The sequence below is a fragment of the Dryas octopetala genome, chromosome 6 (assembly GCF_963921425.1).
Source record: "Dryas octopetala chromosome 6, drDryOcto1.1, whole genome shotgun sequence".
Lineage (NCBI taxonomy): Eukaryota > Viridiplantae > Streptophyta > Magnoliopsida > Rosales > Rosaceae > Dryas > Dryas octopetala.
The window spans coordinates 6,812,089-6,831,848 of record NC_141371.1 but is presented as its reverse complement, the minus strand read 5'-3'; the positions used below and the strand labels follow the sequence as shown (position 1 = coordinate 6,831,848).

Sequence of the window (19,760 nt, the reverse complement as noted above, 5' to 3'; positions counted from 1 at the left end):
TTAACCAATTTAGGTTAATTCATCCTTCTTTTAGCCTTCCTTTGACTTGATTACTGTAATTTTGTAATTTTGCCAATGGCCCGCATTAAGTTACATTTGTTTTTGAGTGATATTAAGTTACGTTGATATTAGTATTTTATGGGAGGATGAACTTTTATCACGTGACGATCATATCTAACTTCCTTCCCACAACATACATCCCCTAAGAGATAGGATACATACGACTGTCACATACAAAAGTTTTTCTTGTGTTGCGCACTAGTTAATTTTGATTAGTCAAATTGAATTATTGACTACTAACCAATTTGCTAGTGAATTTTTATGTCACAATAATTTTGATGCCAACAATAATATTATTCAAAATAAACTCCAACCCCAAGTCTCAACCCAAAACAAACCTTGAACCAAATTTGTTTTCTATTGCCCGGATCCCCTAATCATACTTACTTTCACTCCATCAATAACTCTTCTCCATACTCGTCATTAGCAGTGGATCAAGCAAACCTCACATTTCTTCTGTGAAAGATTTATGCAAAGGAAAAACATGCAAATACCGCTGGCCGATTCCACACATTGGGCACATAATCAGATGGTTCAAACCTCAAATTGGCTTGCTAGAGCTTAGAGGACCAAAGCACCCCAATTATGTGGATCCTGAGGGCCGTCTAATTGAGTTGAGCACAAATAACTCTGAGCAACTTAGTTCCATGCTTAGAGAACCAAAATACATTCAATAATTCATGAATGATGCAAGTGGAAAAATGTGCCGAATAACTTATGCAATTTCTTTTATTTGATGTGTGCTGAATAACATCTTCCAAGTTATTAGCAGACATGTAAAATATTTAAGTTTGCACATAACAGATCTCAATCTATAACAGTCCTTTCCAGCACCTTAGAACTTCAAGTATCATAGCATGCTCTCTTTTCTAATACATAAGAGCAGTATAAACTCCAATCAATCCGTCCAACTGGCTTCTCTAATCATCTCATCTATACAAGCAAAAGCCTGAATACTGGAGCAGAAACCTTGAGCTACTTACCTAAAAAAAAAAAAAAGCATAAAATATTATATGTGAATATCAAAAGATCAACCGAACAGAGAGAGAGAGAGAGAGAGAGAAAAAAAAAATGTGTACGATGGAGACTGGAGAGTTCTGAAACATGAATGACATTGTCTACAAATCTCAAAGAAATAGAAACAACTGATTTGCCATCCAATGGACAAGAAGCAAGAATTAAACTTAAATCAACTGGATTGTTGACACGACAACTTGAGATTTGCTCATATGTCATATATGTCATTATCTATTCTCTAAAAACTCTACAGAATCTTCAACTTGGATTTTCTTCTTCTTGCCTTCGCATAATTTCTTACCCCCCAACACATGCCACAAAATGATGCTCTACAGTATCTAACTTTAAAGGTAGATACCAACTCTGTTACAGTTGCCAGGACTTTGCAAGACAAAAGAAATAAACGATGGATCATTTGATGAAGTTTCTGATAGAGATTGGAGTTCATCCAATTCATGTTTATCCATTTTATGATTTTTATGTGAACCTTCTTTTCTGTTCATCACAGATTCACAGATATTTTCTTAGTGTTTAGCTTAGATTGATTCACAAATGTTTATCCGAATTGTGATGGCCTCTATAACTAGGCCATTGTGTTTCATTTCATGCAGACTTGTTAATGAATTAAACTTACATGTTCTCCTTAATTTCTCTTCGTTAGTTCCTCTACCCTTTCTTCCATCTCCCTTCCTCTCTTTAATTCTCTATTTAGTGCTACATTGGTATCCCTAATCCCTCAACAGTCACACAACAATAGAAATGCTCTTTCACTTACCAAGATTGTTATAAAGTAAGTGTGGTATATACATGTCATGTCATGTCAGCTTTGCTGCTTAATACCCTCTCAAAACTATAGGGTGATGAAGCACTGAAACAAATAATGTAATGCAGTAAAATAAATTGAATATCAGAAGAAATGTTTTGTGAAGCTTATCTAATACATCAACAGAGGTGTTCTGTAAAGCTCATCTAATAAACCCCTAGGTTCTAAATGCCCTAGGATATATTGTCATAATTTCCACAGAGATTATCTAATTATGTCATGTATGTTGAGAGTAATGTGGAGCAATGTCCCACATCGGAAAACTAGTGTTTAGTATATGTGCTTATAAGTCTTGGGCCTCTCCACTCATTGCCAATTGTTTTGGGCTGGATGCTCTAATTCTATTATAGTATCAGAGCTTGGTTATCTGCGTGTAAGGCCCAACGGCCACACATGCTCCCAGTCACCCAATACAATTTGTTCACGTGTAAGGCTCAAAAATCTCGCCACATGTGCGGGCGGAAAACTAGAATTTAGTATATGTGCTTATAAGTCCAATTGGTTTTGGACTGGATGCTCTAATTCTATCAATGTATTGTCACAAAAAGGACTAGGATATTAGGCATCTCACAAAGTTCCATAAGTGGTTCCATTTCCAAATTTCCTCAATCCACTCTAACTAACAACGACCTTCATAACTTCAAATTGAGTAACACCACAACAAAAAAAGTATGCAGCAAGCAATAAAGTCACACAAGCCAAGCTCAGTCCATAGTGACAACACAATGCTAGAAACCCATGTTCCCTTTTCTCCACTCTTATACAGTCTAAAGAATTCTTTCCCAGGCATATTCAAATCAATGCTTACTCAAGTAATGTATTCAAATCAATGCTTAATCAAGATAAAGGACATTTCTTTCTATCATAGCTCAACAAAAAAATGCCAAACGAACATAATTGCTTAAAATGAATCCAATGTCCATGTTAAACTCAAACAAAAAACCAATCACAACACAATCTTCAATAGCTCAATTCAGGAACTCAACATAAAGAATTGTTTATATCCCACATACCCAGATGAGTTCTTCATCAATCAGCTACACTTGGAAGCCAGTTTGTTCCTAGCTTCTCTCGCATTGTCGTACTCAAACTTCAACACATTGGGTATATGAGAAGTGTCCTTGATGTAAAACAATCTCCCAATCGCGCTCTCTTCGATAGCCGGAAAGTAACAGATAAGCACAGAGTTCACCACCCAAAACCACAGAGACCCAAGAAACACTCCCAGAGCAGAACCAGCAAAGACCTGAGCCACAGTGTGGTACCCCAAGTACACCCTCGAATACATAGTGAGCAAAGCCAAAGCCCAAGGCAAGAAATTCACAGCCCACTTGCTCTTCGTGTCACAGAGCCCAATCCCTTTGTACGTCATTAGGGTAAAGTACACAGCAAAGAAAAACATGTACTGGGAGTGACTCGAAGGCCATCCATGCGAATCACACATTTCAAGCAACGCGCAGGTCTCGGGCCGAGCTTGTTGGAAAAAATCCTTGATCACCTGGTTGATGAGCTGCGAAATTATGAGGCCGAAAGCGAAGAACATGCCTTGGAGCTCACGGCGAAAGATGAAGTGCGAGACGAACCCACCAAGGCTTATGAAGACTGGGACTAGCGAAACCCATGCCAGAAAGTGACCCAGTAGGTCACCCTTCTGGTACCGCACATCGGTCAGTGTCACAGCTTTGAAAGGTGGCCCAGCCATGGCGGAGAAGCAAAAAGAGGTGGAGAATTCTGGGTTTTGGGTATAATTGAATAGAATTCAAGTTTCTGGGAGTGAGTGGTTGAGAGATGGTGCCTGATTAGATCTGGGTTGTGAGGGAGTGTGAAATTTGAGAGAAAGGGAAGGGATTTAAGAGATGGGTATGAGCAAATCTGAGCTGCGAGGGTGTGAGAGAGTTGATAAATGAGATGGAAATTGAGTTGGGATAGTGGTAGTTGCTTCGTTGGAAATTTCTGAAGCAGATGGATTTTTGATGTGTTCCTTGTTTGTCTCTCGAGAAACCGTTGACGCTCGATCGATTTTTTTTTTTTTTTGGTACTATTATTAACGCCCCAACATTAAAGGAGGGGAAGAAGAGTCTGGAAAGAACAGCCATGGTCCATGGAGTTGGGCTACACGTGGCCCAGTAAAGAGTGTGGAAACTGGTGGGGCCGTCTGGCCCATGAGATCAGGCCCGTAATTGATTTGAGTCAAGCTTTAGACGAAGCCCATCAATATGTACAATACATATCAATAGGGTTATTCTATAATACGTATTGATATTGGGAGTAATTATTTAGTGAACAAAAATTTAGTAATGATTGTGCAATAGTACTTATCGTATTTTTAATTTGATCCGTGTACATAATTTTTTTCATTATTGACTATGGAAACTAGTGAGTTTTACATCACTAAATTTGAAAAATCGGATACAATTTATAACTCTCAAATGTTGTTATAGAGCATATACCTATATAACATACAACTTCATGGCTTTTGTTAATTGGATTTGCGACCTATTGCCTTCCTAGCAGCTCTAGCATTTTGATACTCAAACTTGAGCACATTTTCTAGATGAGAAGTGTCCTTTATATATAGCATCCTCCCAATAAGACTCTCTTCAATAGCTACAAAATAAGGAGAAAACACAAAATTGACCACCCAAAACCAAAGTCCTCCCATCAACACTCCAAAAAGATCTCCATCCAATACCTGCCCAACAGTGTGGTACCCCAAATACACCCTAGAATACATGGTTAGAAATGCCATAAACCAAGCACCACAAGTCATTACCCACTTCATGACCTTCCCATATAAGAACCCAATACCTTTGTAGGCCAAGAGAGTATGATATGTGGCAAAGAAGAACATGAAATGTGAGTGGTTTGAGGGCCAGCCATGAGAATGGCACACCTCCAACAAGACACATGCATGTCTCTGGCCGCGCTTGCTTGACTGACTCTTTGATGAAATCAATGATGTAGAAGGAGATGGTGTGGCCAAAGCTGAAGAATATGCCTTGTAGTTTGCCGGCGGAGAATGAAGTGGGAGATGAAACCAGAGATGCTTATGAAGATGGGGACAAGAGAAACCCGTTTTGGTACCGGACGTGTGTGAAATCCACAGCTTCAAAAACATGTGTAGTACTCATGGTGCGAGAGATGAAATTTGAGAATTGTATTCAGTAGTGTTAGACATTCTACATTTTTATACCACTTTATGTGGTAACTTACATGACATTCATACATTAGACACTAAAAAATAAAAAAAATAAAAACCTTATCCAGTAAAATAATGATACGTAAAATGGTATAAAAATGTGGTATAAGAATGTAATAAGTATAACATTATTCAGTTGTATTTGTTGGACTATATAGCAAGGTAGTTGCACATAATCTATTGTTCAAAGTTTATTAAGGTGGGGTTGGTTGGTGTTTATAGTAGCATAGGGAGGGCTAGGTGGCATGCTACTATGTGGGCTATATTTGCAATAGGTACTTATAAAACCTAGTGTAGATTAGGTGAAACCTATCCAATCCGAATCCAACTCAAAATTTGGACAAGTTTGGATGGATTGGATAAAAATGGATTGAAATCATTTGGGTTGAGTTCATATTTATAATTTGTACAACTATATACTAATCCGAGCCTAGCTAGAATAGGATAGGATGAGAATTTATTTATTTTTTTTTTCATAATGGATTCAAACTAAACAACAAAAACAACATAAAAAAATTTTAGGTTTAGAATCAAACTTTTGTTATGAGTATGAGTTTGGACTCCCACATAAAATGATTTGAGGAATTCAAACAAATTCAATAACACTAACTATAGTTATAAGTAGTATTTACCAACTAGCATTTAGTTTAATGATATTTTTCTTTATTAAGTTGAATGAGATTCTAATTACGACTTAGTGAAGAAATAGAGGGGAGAAGGAAAGAGTAAAAGATAAATAGAGAGAAATAAGGAGAAAGAGAGAAGGAGAGGCGGCCGGTCAATGAGGTAGGGTAGAGAGAGCATAAGAAATTGTAGATCAAATATATTTGTCCAGTAGTGCTACATATACCACATTTTTATACCATAATTTCATACCACCTTATGTGGCAACTTACATGGCATTCATACATTGGATACTAAAAAATAAAAAGAAAAACCCAAAAAGAAAAAGAAAAACTTTGTCCAATAAAGTAATGACACGTCAGATGGTATAAAAATGTGGTATAAGAATGTGGTAAGTATAGCATTATTCATATTTGTCCCACGTCAAATAAGTGTGTGTATTATTGGATATAAATATTATATTAAGTTATATATTCCTTTAAGTTACATCAAGGTTTGAGATAAAACCTCACAAGCTAGATGGAAAGGTGGGACTGTGGGAGGTTTAGGTGATTAAGTTGGTTTTTTTTTGTTCATAAATTTTTTAAAGAAATAGTCAGAATTTTTAAAATAGAAGTACAATGAAAGATTTAGGATTATATGAATAAAGAAAGCAATTAGAGAGGGTTTCAATAAAAAAATAATAATAATTACAGAGGGTATGAATATAATTTCTCCACGGTTATTCCATTACTATTATTAGGCATTAATGCATTATTGATCACCTAAAGGCTAAAATAATGATCAATATATTGGTACCTCCGTACCTCAGTGTTAGACCCAGTTCACCCACCAAGTAATCAAGTATCACAGCTCGGCATACCTCCTAAATCCCAGTTTGTTAACATTCAAAACCCTCCAACATTTTGGTACCAAGGAAAAAACCCTCCAACATTTCTCTGCTCGAAGACTAAGCTAGTTTCGACGCTCCCTCTGCAATGGCTGATGATAATTTGGCTTCTCATAGAAGAGACCCTATCAAGTCCTCAGGTACGTTCCTTATCGCTTTCCTCTAATTGCTGTTAAGCCTCTCTTCGGCTGCAGAGAAAATTAGGGAGAGAGAGAGAGAGAGAGAGAGAGAGAGGAAAGAAAATCCTTGGACTTCATGTTCTATGCTGTATTGGGTCTGTGATATATGGGTTCGCTGATAACCCATTACTTGAATTGGCGCAGTTGAGTTGGGTTTTGGTTTATGAGAAACTAAAAGTAAAGAAATTAGGAAGTGAAATAGTTTGATTCTATAACTTTCCCACTTTTTTCTTGTCATCCAAACAGACTATGTAACGATTAAATGTTAAATATAAAGACAAATGGTATTGGTTTTGCTTATTTTTGGGTTTCCCAAATGTGGGAACAATTGCGTGAGTTCTGTTTTCTGGGCGTCCTTAACCAATTAACAATTGGATACTTTAATCTTCAACTTTCTAGCAATTTCTTTGCGACCCAACAGACTTATTTTACTGTTTTGTAAATTTTGTTGGAGCTTTATTCAACTGTTATGTGTACTCTGCTGTTTATGTGGCATTTAGTTGGGAATGTTGCGGGACAGCGAAGGCGGCAGAATGCAGTTACAGTGGGAAAAGAAAGAAGAGAATCGTTGATGCGTGCAAAGCGCTTGTGCAGATTGGGGACTAATGGTGATAGTGATGTTCCCCATGATAGTGAAATGATGATTGATGAAGAGCAGTCGATCTTGGAGGCTCAAACTTCGTCAGCAGTGGAAGAGTTGAAGTCTGCAGTTGCATATCAGTATGTGAATCCTAATTTCCCTAAATGAATATGGCATTGTACTAAATCTCGGTTTTCTTCTATGTGGGGTGCAAATTAGAAAGGGTGACAAGCCTCCTGAGAGCTTTAGATGAATATGAGGCTCTATAGTGTGATATGCAAATGGGTTCCCCTCATTAAAATTCTTTGGGATGTTTGATTATGTAGCTAATTTGAAAAACAAACATAATGAGAACATGGAGCTACTCAATGGCTGCTTCAAACCCAATTAATGCCATATTGTTGTTTACTTTGTAGGGGGAAAGGTGCATGGCAAAAGAGGGTGAGTGCTCTGCGTGAACTCAGGCGCTTACTGTCAAGATCAGAATTCCCTCCAGTTGAAGCTGCTCTTAAAGCTGGTGCAATACCGTTACTAGTGCAATGTCTTTCATTTGGCTCTCCAGATGAACAGGTCCAGACAGCTTTTCATATTATGTGGTTTTGGTTGATTTCACTATGAATTCTATTTGCAGGCGAATAATTTTTCAGCACAAAGTGATGATAAGCAGTGTTTGTTTGGAACTATTTCAAGGAAAAGGGAAAGAAGGAACATTGGTTTTACTTTCTGTTAGGTTCTATTTATTAATTAGCAGTCTTTCAGAAGTTCTGTTTAATCCTTTAAAAGGGAAAGAAGGAACATTGAGTTTGTGCACTGAAGTCACATCTTCCAGAGCATGTTTGGCAGAAATCATTTAAAATTAGTGAATTACTTAAGGAAGAGTGGAAGGATGTATTCTGAGTATTTCAACTTTGCTTGATATGTTGCAGTTGCTTGAGGCGGCTTGGTGCCTTACAAACATAGCAGCTGGGAAACCTGAGGAAACAAAAGCTTTGTTGTCAGCTTTACCGTTACTTATTGCTCATCTTGGAGGTTGGTAAATGGCTTGCACGCTCTTTTTGGATTCCAGTAAGGAAATACTTTTTTTTTTATTTTTTATTATTCTCTTTGCTGATAGTTTATATACCAACATTTTTTGCTGCATATTAGTATAAGATTTGTTTAAGTGATTATAAGGTACCACTTTACCTTTGAAGTACCACTTCAAAGTTGAGATCATGGCATGTGATACTTAAGCATAGATTTAATCTGTTTTTGACCAGGTGGCTTCTTTTGATATCGCATCTATAGTTGCACTTCTTTTGCAGAAAAGAGTTCCTTACCTGTTGCTGAGCAATGTGCATGGGCATTGGGAAATGTTGCTGGTGAAGGAGAGGAGCTGAGAAATATTTTGTTATCTCAAGGTGCCTTACCACCTCTTGCAAGAATGATGCTTCCAAACAAGGGTTCAACTGTGAGAACAGCTGCTTGGGCACTGTCAAACCTAATTAAGGTGCCAAACCATTCACCCATGTACAATTTTATAACCCACATGCAAACACGTGATCTTCACAAATCAAACACTATTTTGGATTCCTATAGTCTCTTTGGCTCACTTGGCTGGGTAACCTTCTTCTTATCTGGAAATTAGTGTGACATTCAGGGTTCTTGTTAGTTTTTCTTTTTTGTTTCCTCCTTTTCTTCACCGTTAGTGCGTGCTGTTTTTTATGTTGGTTCTAAATAGTGTACGACCATCAATGTGGACTTACATATTATGTGTGAGTGGGTGGGTGGATGGCCATGTGTAGTCGTGAGTGCAAATTTTTTCAAGTTTCAGTTACAACATACATTGGTTTGCTAAAAATGCAGGGACCCAATCCAAAGGCTGCAACAGAGCTCATTAGAGTTGATGGGGTATTGGATGCAATTATTCGACACTTGAGAAAAGCGTAAGTAGAGTTTCATCATTTTGAATATATTGTAGTTAATTCTGGTCATCATGGTTTGTTGCCGTTAAACTTTTGCATTGCCTTCCCTGATGATGAGTTGTGTATATTAAACTCCTGTTAAATTCAGAGATGATGAGTTAGCAACTGAAGTAGCATGGGTGGTTGTGTATCTCTCAGCCCTTTCAAATATTGCTACGAGTATGCTAGTGAAGAGTGATGTCCTTCAACTGCTTGTGGAAAGATTGGCAACATCCAATAGTTTGCAGTTGCTTATTCCGGTAACATGAAATATAATTGAATCAATAAGCTCTTTATTGACCTTCTCTTTCTTTGCATATGCTTGTGGAACAATCTATATGCATCAATACGAAGGTTAAAATAGTTTACATTTTGAATGTTATATCTGACTAATTGCTGTACTAGGCCTAGTTTTCCATTCACAACTTTTCATTTCTTATCTGTATGGCTGTACGTGCTCTAATGTGCAGAAATTTCGAAGTACGATGATCCTTCTTCTTTTTTTTTTTTTCTTTCTCTTTGTGGAATTGTTCCATATGTGAGTTGTCTATCAAGTACCAATAATCCCTACCCTCAACCTCAAAGAAAACCATATGCTATGCGTTTCTTGACCTCTAAGGTGCTGCAAGATTTTTGCTGGTGATAGATTATAAAAATGGGCTCTCTAGAAACAAAGTGAACATCTAATAGTACATTATTTTTATATAATTTTGACCAGATTATATAGAGAAGTATGGCATGGTTCCATTGTTGAACTCTCTAAAACTGTGCTCTAACTTATCATGTCCCATATCTTCATAGTTCATGTTAGTAAGGTATGCCGTCTCTAGGTTTAATAATGTAGGATCTAATATTTCTTAGGGTGATCCATTCATGTGGACATAGCATTGTATAATTGGTGGGGAATACATGGATTTAAGATGTTTTTATTGTTTTGGTATATGGATTGAACTGACAAATAGTTTCCATCTAGGTGCTACGAAGTGTAGGTAATCTTATAGCTGGCGATTCACAGACAACCCATGCTGTTATTGTTCCTGGGCATGAAATTGCAGGTTAGTCAAATACTTCTGCTTCTTCGATGTGAAACTGTAATTCTGATCACATATTTATATAAAACCATTTCATTTGTATATATGACAATTTCAGGTAACATCATAGAAGTCCTGGTGAAATGTTTGAAGAGTGAGCACCGGGTCCTGAAGAAGGTATACAAGCTTGTCTTTAACGCTATGAGATGAATCTTATACTCACCCATACTCATTCAAAGTTCAATCGTTAATGTAGGAAGCAGCTTGGGTGCTATCTAATATAGCCGCTGGTTCTGTAGAACACAAGCAGTTGATATATTCAAGTGAGGCGTTGTCATTGCTATTACGTCTTCTTTCGACAGCACCATTTGATATAAGAAAAGAAGTAGCATATGTACTAGGAAACCTCTGTGTTTCCCCTATTGCACCTACAGAAGGTGATGGAAAGCCAAATCTGATCCTGGAGCACTTGGTTTCACTTGTTGGTAGAGGATGCCTTCCTGGTTTCATTGATTTGGTTAGCTCTGCTGATACTGAAGCTGCAAGACTAGGACTACAATTCATGGAACTGGTGAGCAAACATCTACAAAACTTAGGGGTGATTATACTTTTTACTTGTGTCTTTAATATATCTGTCACTCCCAAATAGAAGTCCTTGAGAACTTACCCACAGTATTTATACTTTTCTTAAAAAGGAGAGAAGAAAAATGATATTTATTCTTGTTCTCATGCAGGTTTTGAGAGGGATGCCAAATGGTGAGGGCCCAAAGCTCGTTGAGAAAGAGAATGGGATTGATGCCATGGAAAGGTTTCAGTTTCATGAAAACGAAGACTTGAGAAATATGGCAAATAATCTGGTGGATAAGTACTTTGGAGAGGAATATGGCCTTGATGAGTAGGCTAAGTGATGCTTTGGATTTCCTGTGATTTTGGTCTTTATCTTCCATGCTTCTATGCCATGGTTGCTGCATTGTTGTAAGAGGTGTAAAAATTTGATGTGCATGTGTTGAAGTGGTTTCTCTTTAAATGCCAGAAAAACGAATACAAGCTTATTTGTACATTGCAGTTATCTTTCATTGATAAAAGGGATTTCAATTTTGTCAATAACTTTACCCAGAAGAAACCGAAAGAAGGGTTTATCTTGGTATTTATATGTGATTCAAGAAAACTTGACAATTCCGGCCAAACTCAAAAGAATAAGGGATGACTTGGAATTTTTATTGTTCTCAAGTTTCCACACACGGATTTAACAATATAATAAGTAGCTGGAATCGAACTGTTCAGCCACACAAAATTTATAATCCAACCATTGTTTACCAATTCAAACCCTCAAAAGAAAAAAAAAAAAAAACACAAGGATTGTAGATCAACTGCTGTGATACGATTAAGCACACGTTTGACATGTCAAATTCGGAGCGTGTGGCTAGAATACCAACTATTGTCTGAGAATTTATGGCTGTTCTCCAGGCGTTTGCACAGCTGACATAGACTCGGACACTAGCACAAAGTCCGAATCCTAGAGCTCACACTGGCCTTGGCAAGTCAGCATTCAGTGCTTTAAGGAAACATAATGAACAGACGAGCTAGACTCAATATCATAACCATGGATATGATGCTGTCTTTTTTTGTACATTGTTCATGTATCTGGATGATTCAGTAACGAAAAGCTAAACCATATTAAAATGTGCCAAAATAATTTAAAGGAAAAGAGCTGCAGCTCAGTAAAGCTCATGGCTTCACATCATTTTCTTATTTTTCTCTGTTATAACCACTTTCTCATCATGCAGGAAGCAAAAACAGAACACCACATACCGTGCAAATGATGGTCTCTTCCAAGCTCTTCTTAAATCTTTCATATAGCACCATCTCAAGGCCTGAACACATCTATGGAAAGGGTGAAGGAAATCTCATCCATTCAGACATCATTTTTGAATTATATAAATCCCTTTACAAAAATTGCACATGTTCGGTGAACATGTGAGCATGCATGTCCGCACATATATTATATATGTGCAGGCATGATACAAGTGCATAAGTAATGAAGGATACAAAGTAAACCTCGCATATTAGTATCGTTCCATAATCTTATTTGCTTTCTGTATATACTCTTCTATAATCATCAATACTTCACGCAGTTGTGTAGAGATTTCCATCTTTTTTGCTATATAACTAAAATACTAAATTGTATTAAAGTAGGTTGTATTGTATTGCACAAAGTTTAAGAGACTCTTTAACTAACACGACTTAACAAATACATAAAAGTAGGCTAATGGAATATGAAGAAAATATAGGGGCAGTACTATATTTCAAGAAAAGTTAAAGGACGTCCATGTAATTTAGCAAAGTAGTGACAAGTAACACTGGCGGAGGAGTGCAAAGGGTTTAACGTCTCATAAACCCCAATCTTGCAGAGCCTTGCTTCCCGTCACCAACTCGCCGCCTATTATTACCTGCAAGCCTGCAACCAATCACAGAGGCCGAAGCTCATGGAAGAAGGCACTTCATTTTTGTTCGCCGGCGTCCACTTCAACCGGAGAAAGTTCTCCGGTGACTTCTCCCGATTCGAGGTACCAATATTCTCTGCTGTTAAATTATACTTCATTTTTGTCAATTTATAATTTCAAATTTCATTCAGAAGAAGAAACAGAGTGATAAAGAGGCAGACGATTCGAGCTTGGCCGATATTGCAAAATCTGAAGCAGAGGAAGAAAAGGAGGAGGAGGAGCAGGAGCCACTAGTGCCTGTGAAGAAGAGGAAGCGGAAGGCGAAGGCGTCCGGTAATTATCGCTTTTTTTTCTTTTGGGGTATTGAATTCATATGCAATTGAAATCCTAAGATTTTTGCTTGTGATTTGTTTTATTTTGTGATGAAAAAGAATCTGCGGACACAATCAGTGTCTTTAAGACCTCGAAATCAAAAGCCGCAGCGAAAAAAGATGAAGAGAAATCTGGCATTGTACGCGCCGAGAAGAAAAGGAAATTATATAGGCAACTTGAGGTTCATCTTCTTCCTTTTCCTTCATCTTCTTAGTGTTTGTGTTTTTCTAGTGCTTAAAATTCGTGGCTTTTTTCCTTTTTCTTCATGAGGTCAGCGGGATTCGCTATTGCGAAAGAATTATAACATTCATGTGTCTGGGAATAATATCCCTTCGCCGCTTGAGAATTTTGCGGAACTAAGCTCGAGGTATTCCTTTCTTTCTTTGTGAATACCCTTTTCTTATTTTTCTCATTTATGAGCTTGAAACTGTTTATCTACCAATAAATATGACTGGAAATGAGAACTAGTCTTGATTGTTTACAGATATGGATGCGAGTCGTATTTAATTCACAATTTGGGAGAACTTGGTTTTAAAGAGCCAACACCAATCCAAAGGCAGGCTATTACTGTCCTCTTATCTGTACGGTCTCTTATTTAAGCTATACACTGCTGTTGAGATTTTACTTTGTTCTTTTAAGAGATCATGAATTGATTATGGAGACTTTAGTTTCAGTAGAACATACACAGGAGTGGACATTTGGTTTTGAAAGATGTCCTGAATCCTGATCATAATCATTGTCTGCACTGATAGCTATTTTATTGTCATTTTTTCTCAGGGCCGGGAATGCTTTGCTTGTGCTCCAACTGGATCTGGGAAAACCCTTGCTTTTGTGTGTCCCATGCTTATGAAACTTAAGGTATTGTTCATGCATTCAACTGTTTCTGTAAATGTTGACCCCTGAGTTTCTCTGATGAAAGTTTTCCATATAACCAGCATGCATCTAAGGACGGCATTCGAGCTGTTATTCTTTGTCCTACACGCGAATTAGCTGCTCAGACAACCAGAGAGTGCAAAAAGTTGGCAAAAGGAAATAAATTTTATATCAAGTTAATGACTAAAGATCTTGCAAGAAATGCTGATCTTTCAAAGTTACCTTGTGATATACTTATATCTACTCCACTTCGGTTACGGTTGGCTATCAAGAAAAAAAAAGTTGATTTAAGCAGGTATGTTGTTGAATTTATTGTTGTTTTGCTCATACAAACTCAGAGGCTGGTAGAACCAACAAATCAATGTGTACAAATGATGATTTTGGTGCAAAAAGGTCCTTGTATAATGGCTCAATGGAATGTGCAAATGGCACTGAAATGAATAACAATACTAGTTAATATATGAAGCACTAATCAAAAACCTCATAAAACATAGGATTCAAAGCAAGTTAATATTTGAAAACCCCACCATTTAAGTTAGATGGTGAATTACATTGATTTTTTTTTCCTCATGAGTTTTTGTGTCATGCAGGGTTGAGTATCTAGTTTTGGATGAGTCTGATAAGCTATTTGAGCTTGGGTTGTTAAAGCAGATTGATGCTGTGGTCAAAGCATGTTCAAACCCTTCAATAATACGCTCCTTGTTCAGTGCTACTTTACCTGATTTTGTTGAGGAGCTTGCACGCACTATAATGCATGATGCTGTTCGAGTTATCATTGGCAGGAAGTAAGTTCGACTTTATCTTGTAGGGAATCATGGAGTGGTTCCATTGACATACATCTTCTCTTTTATATTTTCATACAGAAACACTGCTTCTGAGACTATCAAGCAAAAATTGGTCTTTGCTGGAAGTGAAGAAGGGAAACTTCTAGCACTTCGTCAAAGCTTTACAGAGGTATGCTCTTATTATTTGTGCAGTGGGGAACATTTGCATCTCATGGTTCCCTATATTAGTCCAAGCCAGAAAGCTTGTTTTTCTCACATCTCCATATTATCTTGTAACTATTATGGTGATAGAGAACATATTATATAAAAAAAGATTGGTTAAATTCACTCTCTTTTTTAGAAGTCACTACACTTCTACAGGAACCAATTCATTGGTGCGAATTACAGTTTTTGCTTCATAGAAGTCCTCATTGTATATCAAATAGTATTCCAAGGGTAGTTTTTAGAATTTCTTACCTTGTTTTCATTGAAGAAGGCCATTATCTAGTATAGGTCCTGCTCTAGAATACACAATTGCCAAAGTAGGATGTTTTTGCAGAAGTTAACTGAGTATTATTTAATATGCCGGCACCGATCTGTCGAAGTTTATTGATCATGCTATATATGTAATATTCATAAATCTTTTGTGAGTTTAACCTTTTCCAGACTTTCAAATGGACCAGCTTGATCTGTTGACCAATTTTTTATTGTTTATCTTGTTTGTAGAGTCTGAATCCACCAGTGTTAATCTTTGTACAAAACAAGGAGAGAGCTAAGGAACTCTACGGAGAACTGTCATTTGAGAACATAAGAGTTGGTGCCATCCATTCTGATTTGTCCCAAGCACAGGTAATTTTTATTCCTGTTGTTTTCAGCTGACCAGTCTTATTCCTATTATAGTCATGTCAACTTATGTAGGCCCCTTTATAATTTGCATGCTATCCCACTCAACCAAAGTGTGATGAAAAATAAAAAAATTCTTCATTGATGGTCTATAACCTGGTTAACCACTGGTATGCCCATGCTCATGAAAAAGGCTAGACCTGGATATCTGTGTGCCCAGGTGGTTTGCCTGGAAATAATAAAGATCTTGAATTTTGATATTCTCTTTCTTACATGTTCATTTTACATTGGATCTTATTACTAGTACTTGGGCCCGTGTAGTGTTTTAGTCATCTTTAAGTATATCATGCTCTATTGCCCACAGTACATGCTTTATTATTTCTACATACCTGAACAGTAATTGCAGTCTCCCTATTCTAAATTTTAAATGGAATACAGCGAGAAAATGCTGTTGATGACTTCAGAGCTGGCAAAACATGGGTTTTAATTGCCACGGATGTGATTGCCCGGGGTATGGATTTCAAAGGTGTCAACTGTGTGATCAATTATGATTTTCCAGATTCTGCTGCTGCGTACATTCACAGGATTGGTATGTTCTTCACTCTCCTACTTGTCCTAGCCAGTGTGGCCTATTTTCATGAATTTTATATTAAACATAATTTACGATGGTAAATAATTATATTTGAAAATGATTCTGTTTGGGTTTTCAGTTGCTCTTGTTTTATATCAGTGTGAAATTATTTGGGATTCCCCCCTATTCGCCTCCTCTGAGTCTTGTCCCTTTGCTTGTAATGCTTTACTCAGTGACCTCATTATATTACACTTTTTCCCACACAAGTAGTGCAATGCCATTCATAACATTGAAATAACTATTTGAATCGTTTTTGTGGAATGACTTTATTATGTGGCCATTGAAACCAAGATTGTAATTATTCCATGAAGGTCGGTGTGGCAGAGCAGGGAGGAGTGGAGAAGCTATTACTTTCTACACAGAAGAAGATGTTCCATATTTAAGGAACATAGCCAATGTGATGGCAGCTTCGGGTTGTGAGGTTCCATCATGGATCATGGTCTTGCCCAAACAAAAGTGGAAAAAGCACAGACCTGGAAGAGAGTCCATATCAACCAAACCGAAAGATGAGCAAGAATGAAGCTTACACTCCTCTGGCCGACTGGCTGCAGAGTGTATTTGAGTCATCCAGATTTTTGCATTTATGACTTTGGAAGCCCTGAAGCAACATTTTTTTGTTTATGAATTTTGGTTGCAACAGGGATAATATTGTTATCGCCTATTGGAGAGTTGGGGATGTTGTAACATGAGTATTAACGTATACAAATTCAAGTACAAAACAAATGGATCCATCTATCTCATTCAATGGACGTACATAGTGGAGAAGCTATCTTTGATGAATGATGATGGTTCATTGTATAATACTAGATGGTGGGCCAGTTGATTCATTTTAACATTTTCATGGTAACTGGCCTAGCAATTACAGAAATTCCAACAACTTATGATAACGACTCACGTTTTGATCTGACAGTCAATTCAGAAAGAATAACCCCGTTCAATCCTGACTCAGTGGTGCAATCTTTTTTAGACTAGAATTTTTGAGACGATCCTGGGCATTGCCTTCCTCTCTTTTCTGAACAATTAGATATCACTTCAACTTTGTGACTTAAAGCCTATGCCTGAAGTGGATCATGTCCATCATCCAGCATCTGCAACCACAACTCCTTTAGCATTGTGTATATTTTAACCCTTTCAGGATGCAGGCTCTCTTCAGCCAAAAATACATGAATCCTATCCTTGACTTCAATCCAGCTCTGACCTGGAACTTTCTTGACACGCTTCTCTCTCATCAAGTTCCTCAACCTGGCAACCTCACTCCAACTGCCAGAAGAAGCATGGATATTGCAAAGCAACACAAGAGCAGCAGAATTGGAGGGATCTAATTTTAGTATATGCTCTGCAGCCCGTTTTCCAATCTCAACGTTCCCACGGGTTTTGCAGGCAGCTAGTAAAGTCTTCCATACCACAATGTCGGGATCAAATTCCATTTTCTTGATGAAAGCCTCTGCTTCATTTAAGCATCCGGCACGAGCAAGTAAGTCAACCATACAAGAGCAGTGCTCTCTTGTCGGTACAATCCCATGTTCGGATTCCATAGTCTTGTACAATTGCCACCCTTCTTCTACTAGTCCAATATGACTGCAAGCAGTAAGAACCCCCACCAGTGTAACTTCATTTGGTTTAAAACCCAATCCTTTCATTGTTTTAAAAAGCTCAAGAGCTTCCTCTCCATATCCAAACTGAGCAAGACCCACAATTAAACTACTCCATGAGACAACATCTGGACACTCCATCAAATTAAAGAGCTTTTGGGCACTTCCAAGTGATCCACACTTTGTATACATGTCAATCAACCCATTGGTGACAGTAACATGAATCACAATCCCACTTTTTACAGTAAAGCAATGAACTTGATTCCCAACCTCTAGAGATGCTATGCCTGCACATGCTCCAATTACATTAGTTAAAGTAATATTATCAGGCTTAATCTCAGAAGTAAGCATTAACTTCAGTAATCTGAAAACTTCTCCAGCCTGGTTGTGCTGCATGCACGCAGTAATAATGGCATTCCAAGAAATTAGATCAGCACTATTTCTCATATCTTCAAACACAACAAATGCTTCGTAGAGATTTGAAGACTTTGCATACATGGTTAGCAAAGCATTGCACACGGTAACATTAAAATCAAATCCCCTTTTGACAATGTAGGAGTGAAACTGCCTACCCTGATAGAGTGTTGAAGGTCTTGTGCAAGCAGAAAGTACGGAGAGAACAGTAATTTCATCGGGGATCAGTCCCATATGCCGCATCTGAGAAAAGAATGATATGGCTTCATTGGCATCTCCAACATTAGAAAACCCTGAAATAATTGCGTTCCAGGACACCAAATCAGGCCTATCTATGCGGTAAAATACTGCTCTTGCAGGCTCTAAATACCCACATTTTGCATACATGTCACAAAGGGAGCAACCAGCAAAAGTGTCTCTCCCGAAACCAAATTTTATGCACATCCCATGTATCTGCCTTCCATATTCTGGTTGAAGAAGGCTGCTACAGGCACTGAAAGCACTCCCAAATATAAACTCATTCGGCCGGTAAGAACCCTGACAGAGCATTTCTCTAAAATGATCCAAAGCTTCTCTTTCATAACCAAGTTGAGAAAACCCTGCAATCATTGAACCCCAAGATATCAAATCCTTTGTTGTAACATGAGAAAAGACATCAAAGGCATCTGCAATTAGACCAAACTTTGTGTACATTGAAGTAAGGGCATTCTGTGCAATAGGGTGAGAATCAGTTTCTGATTTAATAACATGGGCATGCAGTTGTCTCCCCAAATATACATTCCCCAGACCTGAGCAAGCTTTTATTATGCTTCCTAAAGTGAAGTGATCGGGCATACAACCCGATCGAACCATTTGGAAATACAATTCAATGGCATTATCCTCTTGACTGTTCTGTGAGTACCCAGAAATCAATGAAGTCCAAGAAACCACATTTCTCTCAGGCATTGCATCAAAAACCTTTCTTGCATCATTGGACGACCCACATTTTCCATACATGTTGAGAACGTGATTCTGAAGAATAATGTCTGGCTGACAATTGGATGCCAAAATATGATCATGGATTTTCCTACCATGTTGAAGAGACCTCAGAGATGAGCAAGCAGAAACCAAATAGGCATAAGTGCTGGGAAATATTTGGAAATTCGTGTTCCCCTCCAAAAATTCAAATGCTTCAAGAGCTTCTCTGTAAAGCTTTTGCTTGCACAAGGAGCTTATGTGTTCGTTGCCAAACTGTTCGTTCTTGAAGTTTGGTAAAAGAGTTGAAGGTCTTGGCTGACTGTAATGGAAGGCTAAAGGTAGTGGGGTTTTGAATCTCTTTATCATTGTCAAGGACTGTAAAGGAAGAGGGAACTTTTTCTGTTTGTTCTTAGCTCTGATACAGCAAGAGGTCCTCTCTGTGCACCCAAAATGACTGAGAAACTGATACGGAAACCCAATGAATCATAGACTCAGCAGTACACTGCGTTGAAAAATGAGAGCACT

The 19,760-nt window shown here is 37.7% G+C and overlaps 4 protein-coding genes and 1 pseudogene across 6 annotated transcripts; 2 read left to right on the top strand and 3 right to left on the bottom strand.

Moving 5' to 3' along the window:
• Positions 1–747: 747 nt before the first annotated feature.
• LOC147281777 (lipid phosphate phosphatase gamma-like) lies at positions 748–3,919 on the bottom strand. Its single transcript, XM_086247437.1, has 2 exons — positions 2,914–3,919; positions 748–1,043 (listed from the first exon to the last, which is right to left on the bottom strand). The coding sequence occupies exon 1, from the start codon at positions 3,600–3,602 to the stop codon at positions 2,934–2,936; it is 669 nt and encodes a 222-aa protein (XP_086103563.1). The 5' UTR covers positions 3,603–3,919; the 3' UTR covers positions 748–1,043; positions 2,914–2,933.
• A 460-nt stretch (positions 3,920–4,379) lies between these two features.
• On the bottom strand, positions 4,380–5,954 carry LOC147281776 (lipid phosphate phosphatase gamma pseudogene; annotated as a pseudogene).
• Positions 5,955–6,544: 590 nt separating this feature from the next.
• LOC147281775 (importin subunit alpha-9) lies at positions 6,545–11,452 on the top strand. Its single transcript, XM_086247840.1, has 11 exons — positions 6,545–6,752; positions 7,292–7,511; positions 7,788–7,941; positions 8,298–8,400; positions 8,676–8,860; positions 9,217–9,296; positions 9,424–9,574; positions 10,288–10,369; positions 10,464–10,522; positions 10,602–10,916; positions 11,080–11,452. The coding sequence occupies exons 1-11, from the start codon at positions 6,701–6,703 to the stop codon at positions 11,242–11,244; spliced, it is 1,566 nt and encodes a 521-aa protein (XP_086103966.1). The 5' UTR covers positions 6,545–6,700; the 3' UTR covers positions 11,245–11,452.
• A 1,305-nt stretch (positions 11,453–12,757) lies between these two features.
• On the top strand, positions 12,758–17,304 carry LOC147281774 (P-loop containing nucleoside triphosphate hydrolases superfamily protein). Of its 2 annotated transcripts, none has more exons than XM_086247103.1 (12): positions 12,758–12,912; positions 12,984–13,122; positions 13,221–13,342; positions 13,437–13,528; positions 13,646–13,742; positions 13,939–14,019; positions 14,097–14,329; positions 14,625–14,819; positions 14,898–14,988; positions 15,525–15,647; positions 16,080–16,230; positions 16,584–17,304. In XM_086247103.1, exons 1-12 carry the CDS (start codon positions 12,832–12,834, stop codon positions 16,790–16,792), a joined length of 1,614 nt encoding a protein of 537 aa, XP_086103229.1. In that variant the 5' UTR covers positions 12,758–12,831; the 3' UTR covers positions 16,793–17,304. The 2 variants fall into 2 exon arrangements, with proteins under 2 accessions (XP_086103229.1, XP_086103228.1); XM_086247102.1 differs by having other exon boundaries at positions 12,981–13,122; positions 16,584–17,303.
• A 20-nt stretch (positions 17,305–17,324) lies between these two features.
• On the bottom strand, positions 17,325–19,760 carry LOC147281773 (Tetratricopeptide repeat (TPR)-like superfamily protein). 2 transcript variants are annotated; one of them, XM_086247101.1, is made up of 2 exons: positions 18,437–19,760; positions 17,325–18,151 (listed from the first exon to the last, which is right to left on the bottom strand). In XM_086247101.1, exons 1-2 carry the CDS (start codon positions 19,599–19,601, stop codon positions 17,325–17,327), a joined length of 1,992 nt encoding a protein of 663 aa, XP_086103227.1. In that variant the 5' UTR covers positions 19,602–19,760. The 2 variants fall into 2 exon arrangements, with proteins under 2 accessions (XP_086103227.1, XP_086103226.1); XM_086247100.1 differs by having other exon boundaries at positions 17,325–19,760.